The 13703-nt window shown below is 35.8% G+C and overlaps 1 protein-coding gene across 3 annotated transcripts in view; it reads right to left on the minus strand.

Annotated features, from left to right (window-relative positions):
- Positions 1–13703, minus strand: part of GEFmeso (Guanine nucleotide exchange factor in mesoderm) — a 784292-nt gene that overhangs the window by 60839 nt on the left and 709750 nt on the right. For all 3 annotated transcript variants that reach the window (XM_081725859.1, XM_081725857.1, XM_081725858.1), the window contains one exon: positions 3999–4397. In XM_081725859.1, the coding sequence (XP_081581985.1) occupies positions 3999–4362 (364 nt within the window). In that variant the 5' untranslated portion in view covers positions 4363–4397. The remainder of the gene's footprint in view (positions 1–3998; positions 4398–13703) is intronic.

A 13703-nucleotide genomic window follows, 5' to 3' on the forward strand; every position in this document is an offset into this window, starting at 1 on the left:
GACGATTGTCAAACTAACTTGGCATGTACCAGTCGACTTTAGTGTATCACCTTTACGAACTCGGGAAAATAAGAGCTGCGGAATTGTGCCACACGTGTTGATCTCAGCTCAGGCCCAGAGGAGGGTTTATGTGTGCAAACAACTGCTGCAAAATTCGTGTAATCTGCGTTTCCTAAAACGGATTGTCATGTGCGACGGGTGCCTTTCCGAAATTCAAATGTTCAAAAACAAGCGTCAACTTCCAGGCCGGTCATCAAACAGGACCATTTCGAACATAAGGTCACACTCTGTGTGTTGTAGAACTACGAGGGGGTAATTCCCTTCGAGGTCATTCTTAACAGTCCTACCATCAATGGTGACTTTTATTCTGAACAGTTGGAGCGAATGTATGCTGCACACGCGAAAAATATCCTCCACTGATTAACTCTAAGCGCGCCCTGCTGGAACAGAACAACGCAAGACCATACTCAGCTTGAAAAACGCAACAAAAAATTCAGAAACTTTATTACATCGAACTGATCCCACACCCGGTATACAGTATTGACCTTGCTCTTTCGGATTACTACCCGTTACCATCCATGACGCACTTACTAAAATAACGAATCTTCATCAATCACCATGAGATGGAAACAGCAATGACTGACATTTTCCCTCTAAGAACACGATGTATTATCGATGTGGCGTTGAGAAATTGGCAAGAAGATAGCTGCAGACAGTCCGACACGAGGGGCTATACTTTATGGGTTAACCAGCTTTAATTGTACTGTAATAACTACAAGTATGTTGTGGATCAGAATATTGCAAGACTTATGATTCAACCTTTTATATTGAAAGGAAGCGTTTGAAGAACTTTGGAAGAAAATTTAGTGAAACAGTTTATACATGCATTGGTTCTTAAATGTTCATCGACGACCTTTAATCAGTGATATAAGAATCTAGCCCAGGTATGTACTTGCTTCTTAAATATTCAACAATTCATATATAGTCTGATTTTTCTTCAAAGAACATAAATGGAAATTATCCCGCAAATGTTACTACTTATTATTACTATTCATATCAATTGCACGACTACTGATTACATCTTATGACTATCTTATAATTATTGAACCGACATTACAAGTTTTCCTTGAAGGCAATTTTATTGTAATTGGCAAAATTGTGTAAATCGCAGAGACTTGCAACCATAGATGCAAGCTCCAAAAATAAAATTCTTTATAATTACGATATAAAAGCACGGACACTGCATCAAACTTTCTCCCTCCAATTCCTTAAACTAAATCACGTTGTGATGCAGTTATTAATGATGGGGGGGGGGGGGGATATATAAAGTGCTTTCTGAAAGAAAACTTATCCTCGAAACTAAACCATCTCTTGTAGATTTTTTCATAAGAAATAAAAATAACTTATGTCAAATATGAAGGTTATTAATGCAATATTTATTTTACAAAATTGTCAAAAGAAAACTCAGCCCCAAAATAAGCTATTTCTTGTGGCTATTCTCATAGAAATTATGTATGCAACATTATAAAAATAGTAATGAAATGTTTATTTATGAAATATGACCAAAATCGCCCGTGTCGTTTATGAGAAAGTAGTCTGACAAGAATCTCTACCTCCTGCGATTTTTTCTAAGAAATAATTTACACAATATTATCAAGTTATTAGTGAAATATTTATTTATGAAATGTGAACAAATTGGTATTAGTAGTTTTTGCGAAAATCGTTTGTAAAAATTCACTCGCAAAAATAAACTACTATTCGTACTTTTTTCTTTTCTTTTCTTTCTTCTTTTTTTAAAGGACAAATGAGTTATGCCACACTGTCAGCATATTAATGAAATATGAAACATATTAATATTTATGAAATATGAAGATAATCGCCTGAGCCGTGTTGGACAAAATCGTCCGAAAAAAAAAAAACACTCAGCCCAGGATAAATTACCCCTCGTAGAATTTTTCAGGAGAAATGAATTATATTGTGTTGTGAGTTCTTAATGAAATATGCAGAATATCGCATGATTCATTTTTGAAAAAATCGTCCAGAAAAAAGACACATCCCTGAGAATAAGCTACTCCTTGTACATTTTTTTTCTAGAACAAATAAGTTCTCCCATATTGTCAGGATATTAACGAAATATTTTATTTATGAAATAGGAACAAAATCGCTTGAGTCGTTTTTGAGAAAATTGTCCGAAAGAAAACTCATTCGCAAACATAAGATGACTTGTAGGTGAGCGTACATCAGGAACGGACAAACAGACGGACATACGTCGAAAAATCACTTTCTCGGTATCTATGGGACATGAAATATGTAAATCTGTTGAAATCTCGAATTCGAATTGTTTTTTCATGATCATCAAACTTCCTTCTTTCCTTTCGCCATTCGAAACTAAAAAGGAAATAGATGCGGAGGAAAGATATGCTCTGTTTATACATATGTTTCTTTCGCTCTTTTCACTATTCACTATAGGTAACAAAGCGAATCATTATACTCCCATAAAGCCTTCACTCAGTGACGTCAACAGCTTATTGAAAACAAATGCAACTTTGTGCTATTTATATATATCTGAATGAGAAGCTTCCTTTTACAACTTTAAACTGTCATTCACGTCCAGAAACGGAAAATGCACAAATTATATAGCCATATATATATATATATTCACATAGCAACATACTTTTTCATAATGCTATACTGAGAAATAGCATCGGGGAAGGGCATCCTTGCTCTCTCATAAAGGCTTTTCATAATGTGTGGTCTATCCACAAAATTTTCAAATTTTGGGTATCACTTTACTAACAAAAACGTACATATACAATATAAAACAGCCTCTATGGATTGTTGAATAATATACGAATACTTGTATATACTGTTTTTTTCATAATCTGTGTTAATCCATGTTTTTCTTCCTATATTTAATAACTTTTTGCGTCAGACGAAGCTAACTTTTGGCATCAGGTTACGTGAATATAATAGAACGATAGTAGTCAGTTGCTTTAATGCAACGTTAAATTCAAACCGATCATCGAGATCAATTATCCACTGCACTCAACTTATGCACGGGGATGTATCCTGCTGACTCATCCTGATACATTGCTGGCTACACTGTGGGCTGTACTTCATAAAAGTATAAGTTGAGCACAAGGAAGATAAAAGTGACAACTTCCTGGAAGGGGTTCATTTCAGGACTTTCCGCCGCCCATTATAGCTTGCAAAGAAGAGGGTTTAATCGTCACCAAAGCTGTGATGAGTATCATCTGACGATGTGCCCAATAGGCCCCTGCAGTATGTAGTCTACAGTCAATGTGTAGCAGTGTGTGAACATTTATAGACTTGCCAGTCGTGTATTCTGACAGGTATGCAATTTGCTGTGTTGTATATCCATAGTTTTTACCTACTTGAAGGTTATTCTGCATTTATATCTGGGTATATCCGGGTTTTATTCTTCAATAAAACAAATTACTATTCTCATATTTTCTTTTAATGTGCATTCCAAATTTTGGTAGTGCGATAGAAAGACAAGTTTTGAATTCCTCAATATTAATGAAAAATGTATTGTCGATAACCTTTTCCAATCACGTGTCTCAGATTATCGAAAGAGATGCTAATAGTATCAAGGTGCATGCAGAAGGACTATTAAAGATCTGAAGATATCAAGCACATAACTAAATTTTTCCTTTCCCCTGTAGATAGCCAACTAATATCTAGAAAGTCATACGCCCTCCCAATCTAGTCCCACCGCAAACATCAAGGCAATCTACTTTGAGATGAGTTTAGATTTGCGTTACTTATTTATTTCAAATATATTCCTTCATTTTAATATCTTAACTTATAATGTAATGCAGAACATCTGAAGATTCAATGCTGAATTTCATGCAATTACTTTCCAACATTCTACATAGTTTCTAAGGGCATTTTAAAAAACTATTCATTAATGATTTTTTTAAATGAAATCTTTGAGTTTAATATTCATTAATGGAGTTAAGAATTATAAAAGTTACCTGATCCTGCAGATTTCCGGTTATGTGCATCACAGCGAGGTTTGCTTTGCGCTCGCTGCGAAGAAGGTGCGTGCGCAGGTTCATCATCATCGCTAAGTTCATCGTCATCGTCTAAGCTCTCAATGCTTGCGAGGTATGGACTGGACTTAGGCGGGCCGAGACGACGTGACAATGAGTTACTCCCTGATGATGATGACGATGAGGACGACGATGTAATTGAACTGACGGACAGCGGACGATCTTCCGAGAGGAGCTTCCGCTGAGTCACTTCCGGATCCTTGGAAGGGGGCGGAGGTTCCATAAGAGACGACGCCCTCTTCCAGCGTTCCGTCGAATCAGAGCGCCCAATGAGAGCATCGTACATTCCGAGGAGAGTGGGAACAAGATCCGTAGAAGTTCCTGGATAGAAAGAAAGGAATGAAACAAATTAGATTTTTTAATTTACTAGGAACATTGATAAAGTAAAATTAACTTTAATATTTGTTATTTTCCACACTTTTACCTTACTTTAAAATCTATACAATACTGGAAAGCAGAACAAATATGTAGTAGGCTGCCTACGATAAAAATGGCCGACATTCATCGGCCCTCCCGAACGATTCATTTAACTGCTGTTATGTTCCAATACATTGCTGGTTACATGGGGTCTGTATTTGATAATAGTATCAATTCAGCACAATCTGTGAAACGATGAAGGTAAAAGTGACAGCTTTGTGGGAGGGGTTCAGTTCTGCTGCCCATTATAGCCACTTAGCAATAATGAAATGGTGCAAAGAAGAAGGTATAATCGTCAACAAAGCCGGTGTGCGTATCATCATTCGACGATGTGCCCAACAGGCCCCTGTGTTACATGATCTACCGGAAATTGTCAGGAGATCACGCCCCTAACCCGCTCGAATCCCAATACAGTGCTCGCCATTAGAAGAGCAGTGAAATAGGACAATCCCCCAATGCAAAGGAGTTTGGCCATACAACACGGTGCTTCAAAAGACACAATTTCCATCATCATCTGGAAGAACTTCGCGTTGGAAGCGCGACACAAAAGACACGGACACCGCCTCACAGAGCGCCACATCCAGGAGATATTTACAAACGCCAGAAAACTCACAGGACAAGTGGAAATTGGTGTGTCCTGTTTAAGGAGTGGCTCTATATAGATGAGACCAACAAAGTTCAATCCATTTTCTACCGTGAAACATACCACACTTTGTGTTGCAATGCTAGGAAGGGTTTCAAAGAGATTTCTGATAATGGGAGGAATATTGCACTCGGAGAACGCAATGACTGTCAAAAATGACTGACAGGACTAACTTAATGCACCTTTCTTCCGGACATTGGTGTAAGTTTCACTATCTTGGATTCTTCTTGAAATTGTTTTAATTCTGTGTTAAAAACACATAGAACAATTTTAGTACACGCACATTAATTCACCTTCCCAACAGCTCCTGTACACCACGTCACCTGAATTGGTGTATGGCATCAGCTAATAAGCTCATAGTGCGCTGTCACTAAATCTTTAGGGAATCTGATCATTCATAATTGATTTTTTCGTATTTGTGGACAATTATGAATGATTAAATTCGTCACTGAAGGTTTGGTAACAGCACACTGCGAGCTTATTGGCTCACGCCAATTCGGATGACGCGGAGTATAATATGCTTCACTTTTGTTGTCAGGTGAAGGCCACTACTGGGGTTTTAGCAAGTGGTACTGTCACGTAGTAAAGATGAAGTATTTTGAATTCGTGAAAAGCCATTTAGTCTGTCTGCAAGAAGTGTTATCTGCATTTTTAACACAGAATCCTATTTATAAACGGCAAACGTTTCACTGAGATATAAGCCGAAAATTCAGTCAGGGTTTGCACATGCAGCACAACCCCGGATAGCAGCGTGGTATTCTAAACTGCTGCACTGAGAAAAACAATTCTAGGTGGCAAACTTAAAAAGGTAGGTTACATGCGTAATTCCTGTAGTTTTTGGACTTAACGTACAATAGACGTATAACTGAAAGCGCACGTTTTATAATACTTTCCGTATAAGTATTCCATCTATACATAATTTCCGTATGAAACAATATAGGCGGTCAGAATCTCACATACAAATGGACGTATATAACATATAGCTGAGGAATGCAACATAAGTATATGCATGTGATATACAGGAAACTGTTAGATGTCAGACATTCTGGAACGGCATGAGTAACATCTAAGGGCAGTGGGTATATAGCATATGGATAATCTATGCTCCATATTGATTTCTGTAGTAAGCAAGAGGATTCCGTATATTTATACAATATACCGCTGCCCGGAGAACGGATTTTTCTCAGTGTAAGGGTGCCAAATTCATTATCACAAATCTGACATGGTCTTCTAAATAAGTGGAAATATTTGTCAGTTTCTCAAAATAAAATATCTTCCTAGTATTACGTCCGTAAGGAGCTCTTGCAAAACAGATGCTTTTATTTGAATGATAGCAGTTACCACATCACCTCCCACCACTATTATTTTGAGTTTTTAGACCAGAGTTTATTTCCTTTTAATTCAAGTAGATCAATTGTTACGATGCTGAGTAAATATTTTGCCCAACGGAATTCAACTCGAGTCACAATCCAGTTACGAAAATAATAATAATAATAATAATAATAATAATGTTTCTATCAAATCATTTCTTTTACTGTAATTTGATTTAATTTCATTATTACTCTCACTCTATTTTTATGTTATTATTACACTAGTTAACAAATTTAAACTTTTTGTTTGTTACATGAGAAAAATCACCTGATCTTAAAGGAACTTTTTGCGCTGAATTCGAATATGCACTCGGTTTCTCTCCATCACGTACAGTTTTCCCTAACAGAGAGATTTTCGGGAAATTCCCTCAAAAATTTCCCTTTTTCAGATATTTTATTCCCCTAACTCCTGTCCCCTTACATATAGTAACATAGAAATTATACCTAAGTATACCTTGATTTATATTTAATAAACCCTAAAAGTTTCGTAAAAATCGCTTTGTTCTTTCTAGAGAAATAAATATATTTGTATGTATACTGTGTGCACTGTTTATTGCACCTGATAGTAATGCTTTCAGATCTCCTGAGTTGGGGTAAAAACGATTTGCTTTATTACTACAAACACAGACATAAAAATGAATATTTACAATAGTCAGCAACACACTTGTATTGCTCTCTGTAAATTAGAAACGTGTATAAAAATAGAATGTACTTCCAACGTATATTTTTTTTAAACGTACAGTATATGTATATCTTAATACATATATATACAATTCTCCAAGTTTTTTCGTTTTGTTCATGAAATGGTTATCAATATTTGTTATCAAATGTAACAGAATGCAAAAGAACTTCCACTTCCCGAGCCACCTACCAACTGGGAAGAGATATGGCCAAAAGACTCTGATGATGATCATGACCTTGATGAACCATCGACATCAACATGTACATCCAAGGATCCAACGTTCATCCCTGACTGTGTTCGCGAGCCACATTTCATCCGGCAATGTGAACTTAATGATCTAGTCCGTGATTTGCACCTGACAAAACAAGAGGCGGAACTTCTGGGATCAAGGCTCCAGCAGTGGAACTTATTGGATGCAGAAACGAACATATCAGTGTACAGGAAAAGGCATGTTCAATTTTCAAGCTATTTCTCAATGCAAGATAATGTGTGCGTATGTACGGATATAAATGGGTTGATGGCGGAGCTAGGAATTCCTTACGTTCCAGAAGAATGGAGGTTATTTATCGACGCGTCAAAGGTCAGCCTTAAAGCTGTCCTTTTACATAATGGAAATAAAAACCTTCTATACCACTTGCGCACTCAGTGAAGATTAAGGAATCCTATGACACCATGTCAACTTTGCTAAATCTTATAAATTACAAGGACCATTGTTGGCAAATATGTTGTGATCTCAAGGTAGTTGGTATTTTATTAGGACTGCAGTGCGGTTACACTAAGTACCAATGTTTTTTATGTTTATGGGATAGCCGAGCTGATGACAAACATTATGAAGTGAAGGAATGGGAACCTAGAGTGAATTACGTACCTGGAGAATGCAACGTCAAATACGCTCCTTTGGTAGATCCTAATAAGATATTACTACCGCCACTTCATATCAAGTTAGGACTTATGAAAAACTTTGTCAAAGCCATGGACACATCTGGTGAAGGTTTCAAGTATTTGCGAGATAAGTTCCTTAACCTGAGTGATGCTAAGATTTCAGCGGGAGTGTTTATTGGTCCCCAAATTAGGAAATTAATGCTTGATGATAGCTTTGACAGCAAGTTAAACAGTGCTGAGCTAGCTGCCTGGACAGCATTTAAGTGTGTTGTGCGCAACTTTCTGGGCAATAACAAAGCTGAGAGTTACACAGAAATCGTACAGGACATGATACAGAAATACAAAGAGTTGGGTTGTAGGATGTCTTTAAAAATCCACTTTTTCCACTCCCACCTCAGCTTCTTTCCTGCTAACCTAGGTGCTCTCAGCGACGAACAGGGGGAAAGATTCCACCAAGATATAATGGCAATGGAGAAAAGGTACCAGGGACGATGGGATCCTTCAATGATGGGGGACTATTGTTGGGGTCTTGTTAGAGAATGCAACATTTCTTACAAAAGAAGGAAGTAGTGTACGTTTTTGTAACCCAATGGAAGTTTCATATATTGTGATAGTTTTGATTGTCTTTTCATGACCTTTTGGTACATTTGTATTATTGTTTATTGTAAATTGTCACACTTGTAAATTATATTGTATTATATTTTATATATGTGTTTGTGGTAATAAAGCAAAACGTTTTACCTCAACTTAAGAGATCTGAAAGCATTACTATAAGGTGCAATAAACAGTACACACAGTATACATACAAACATATTTATTTCTCTAGAAAGAATAAAGCGATTATCACGAAACTTGGAGGGTTTGTTAAATATGAATCAAAGTATACTTAGGTATAATTTCTATGTTAGTATATGCAAGGGGACAAGATCTTGGGGTGTAAAATAAACGAAAAGGGAAATTTTTGAGGGATTTTCGGGAAATTAATGCTCGGAAAAATTCGGGAAAATCCCTCTGTTACGGGAAAATCGTACGTGATGGAGAAAAACCGAGTGCATATTCGAATTCAGCGCAAAAAGTTCCTTTAAGAACAGGTATTTTCTTTTATGTAACAAAACCTTTGTTAACTAGTGTTATAAGCAACTGTGAAAACAAAGAATACGTATTTACGGAAAGGCACTAATTTACGTTGCAACATTGTGGCCGAAAATATTTAAGCTTTTTCGGAAACAAAAGCTATCTTTCATGTTACACATTAGTACAGCCCAGATTTATATACAAAATGCATGTTTATAATAACATGCAGAAACGTATGGAAAATATTTTTTTCTTTCCGATGACTTGTAAAGATTCGTATGAGACGCATATAAGTGCATATTTTGAGTGAATTTCGATGTAGATCCATATTTCGTAAACTTTGCAGAATGCTGCATATTTTCGAATTTCATTGCTACATACAAGCATATTTCAGAGTATATCACAAGAAAGTAGGTTATATTTAAAGTGAACTGAATTACTTTGTAAACACAAATGTAGAAGAAAACGTATAGAATAGTAGAATAAAATTATCCAAACTTAGTCCACCTGACTTGTGCTATATCTGGAAGTAGATGGCTTGTATCAAATATAACGAAAGGATTTATGAAAGCTCCATTGCGCGTATGTATCTTTCGCGAAGTTGCGAAAAATGTTCTGCTATCTCCGCAAACAGTTTAAAACCGATAGGGCTCGTGGGGAAAAGCTGTGTTGTATTATGCAGTAAACTTAAATCAAGTGAAGACAGTTGTAAACTCACTAAATCCCGATGATGCAGCCGCTATTTATATGTTACAAAAATGTTTCTCTGCAAGTGGCATTGAGAACAAAATCAAGTACATACATAACCACTTCTCGAGAATACCTGAAATTATCAGACAGTTGGAATGCCGTAACAATACTGTGTTGCATTCATTCTCTTTGTTGGGCGAACTACTACAGACCATCCAGTGAAACTCACGGCGTTGCGAAACTACCGTCAGATAAACTTTGCCAAGTATTAGGCAAATATTAGGGGTACAAAACAATATGTGACACTGCAAATATAGTTAATGGTGAAAACATGGAATTGGAAGAGGACTTAACACAGAAAGACATTTGGTGTTTTTCACATGCCTCAGTGACTTCTGCTGATGTAGAAAGGACTTTTCGATATACAAAACGTTTTCACTGATAAACGCAGAGGGTTTACAGAAGAAAACCCAAGGAAGACCTTAATAGTTCAAACAACAGAGGTCATTAAGGTGAGATATTTTAATAAGAAATTGAAATTTTATTTTCTTAGTGTATATTTCAGTGCATATGTTAAAATGTTTAATGCATATTTTAGGGCATATTTTTTTGATATTTTTCGTGCATATTTGCACGCATATCTCGGGGTTGTTTGTGCATAGAAATCCGGGCTCTACACATTAGTTATCAATATTTCTATTTTTTTTAAGAATTACTGGAACCACATTTTCTTAAGAACGGACCATTTATTATTACTGAGCTATTTTTCAATGACTAATGACATAAGCGCAAAGAGATGCAACAAACTTACAAGCAAATTATCTTTCGAAATAACTGTATTTAAGTTTATTTAAATCTTTAAGTAAAACCATGTGCATGCCTCACATCCAAACCAACTTTTCCAGGAAGTGGACACTAAGCACTTTGACTAAAGAGATGATTTATTACGGTACTTTCTTTACATACTTGAAAGACAAAAAATGTACAAATCTGTGAAGAGTTGATACTAGTATATTTCTGTTGGAATTTTGCCTGCAAATGCTGTCTGCATCACAAATGATGCGAACTAGCCTTTAGAAGCACAATCTTCCGGAATAAGAATATGCAGTACTCCTCCTTGTCTCCACGTTGAATATTATTATTCCTATCATTAATATTTAACAGCATATATACATCATAAACTTGTTTCAACTCAAGGTTATTGGAATATTTATGTCTATAATTATCATCTAACACACAATAAAAAGCTTTTAATTACGGATAAGTGATCACTTTTAGAGGTGCGCTGAGGCAAGACTTATGATAAAGAATTACTCTATACTTATGAAATTGTTTGAATAAAAAATAATAATAAGGGCTCGCTGCTAAAAGGAACGCAAATTCAAGTAGAAAGTCTGTAAATATTGAATAATTCCCTGAGCCATCGTTCCTTCCATTGCATTTGTTCCATATGCATATAGTAGTAATTAACTGTCTCATTTAGCATCTTACTGGACATTAAACTTAAGATGTAATATTAAATTTAAAATTCTCCGATATTAGTGCACTTGTAGCCTGAAATTTGTTTGTTTGGAAATATTAAGATCTCTTTCCCATGCATCTCAACCATGTCCCTTCTTTAAACAGAGATCTTTGGTTTGATTATGCCTAATAAAATACACAATATATTACACGAAAATTTCCCGAGATATGACATATTTTTCTGTATACGGTAATTTAATGTTTACCTTCTTCAGAACTGACATTCTACAAAGAAGGAAAAGGCTATGAAATGTTTCCAGGTAAAATGTGTAAAACTATTACGCTGTCAGTATTAGTTGAACTGTATTACAAAACACACATCAAATGTAATTAATTCTGAGTGATGTATTTTCTATATCATTATTCAGGTATTTGTGTATTTCAACTTGAGTGCAAATTATTTCATTTTTTAAAAGCATTTTCTGTAAATCTCACCGGTCCAAATTTCAAAATATTCCTTAGGTTCACCTGCTTCACTGAATAGCATAATTATGATTTTAAAAAATGAAAACTTCTGCTTAATTGTAGTATTTGTTTCAACTGTACTTTGAACATCAATCGTATTCCATTCAAACTTCTCAAGTAGCACAATTCAACTTGCAAAGCCAATTTATAAATATATTTTAAAATAAACGCTCAATCAAATCATGAAAGCAGCCAATTCAAACTTTTACCTTTAACCTGAAATTGTGCATTCCGATACTTCATACCTGAGCACTTTCGCTTGATTGTCACACGAAGAAAATTATCACTGACTCTCAACTTACTCTAGGTACACATATGTACACAATGAATCAAATGCAATATACCTACATGAAGGAATGGACAACTTCTGACATTTATATAGAACAATAAGTTATATATCGAAGCATATTAATCTAACATAATTAGATTGTCATGCTAGTTTTCCTCTAAAGATGTTTGACATTTGCTTGTCTTGTGCACTATGATTGTATACATGTTTGTATGTGTACACAGTATAAATTATTAGATAAGACACCAACATATCGATTACAAAGTACACACAAGTAAAGTGGGGAAAAGAGGGAAGTACAGATACTCACATTATACTTTTGAAGGCCTAAATATCGACGTTGAAGAGACAAGCCTTGAGTGATGGATCGCAACCTCTTACTGACAGCAGAAGGATAAAAATCCTACTGTTCATGACGCAAGTGACGCACTTACTGAAAGCGGTTCACTTTGATTCGCATGGTGGTAGATTAGGGCACGTGGGCAGGCCATAAGCACAGAAAAAGAAAAAAAGCCTATAAAGAAGAGGACGATGTGGAAAGCCAAAAGAAAGAGAAAACTATCTGTGAGGAAAGATGCAAGGAACACGTGGCTGGGATTAGACCCAAGAATCACGCCCTTTACGGTTACTACACATACACCCAATGCCAACTTCAATTCTTCAATTCAACGCGTACACAATGTCTGAATATTCCACTACTGCTAACAACACAAGACACTCAACAAAATCAAATTCCCAAAGAACTTGCTGCCAGCAGGCAAAGAGCCAATGTTTTGGAAGTTTAAGAGGGAATTCCGGAAATTACTATTGAAGACAATGAGGAACCATGTAGCGCATCACAAAGGTTTATATAGCCATGTGCTTAACGTAAGTCGTGTAATTCGAAATTTTGAAATAAATTTAACAACAAGTTTAGAGAGACCTACTTACATTTTCAAATACATACTTGGCGGTCCATTTATTCGTTTGGAATGTTACATAGTTTACAAAGACAAAAACTGCAATGACGGAATGGCGTATGAGAGTGATAGTTCGCATAAATATTTTGTTTTAAAAATCTGCAATGTTATTAGCGTCTAATGGGTAAAAATATCCAAACAGGAGACATATACTATTTAATAGATCTCATTGAGCTAAACAAGTGAGTGTGAATCTACTTGTTAGGTTTTGAGAAAATCGACGAAAGTTATTTTTCTATAAACCCAACATTTGATGCTGTAAAATACCCACGCCATATGATGCCGAACTACGTATATTATCATCAAGATTTCCGTTAGGATACTAGCAAGACGACAACAGTACGCAGCACGATTGATGATATGACCCGAAGTTATGATTAATTCCTAAATTTTAATTTTTGTTCAGTTATAATATTGTTGAAAGTTGTGACCTATATCAATCGATATACGAGGAACCGTCAAAATGTTCCCGGGATTTTGTTAAAGCTCTCTATTACCACAATACGATTACACATTTACTTCATCGCATTCAAAGTAGGTACCTTCGGAACGCATACTTGTTCCACTGCTCCTGCAATTGCTGGAAAGTGCTCATTCGTTATCTTCCGAAGTTCAGCCGTATTGTTGGTTTTGAT

The sequence above is a fragment of the Thermobia domestica genome, chromosome 9 (assembly GCF_964235325.1).
Source record: "Thermobia domestica chromosome 9, izTheDome1.hap1.1, whole genome shotgun sequence".
Classification (NCBI taxonomy): domain Eukaryota; kingdom Metazoa; phylum Arthropoda; class Insecta; order Zygentoma; family Lepismatidae; genus Thermobia; species Thermobia domestica.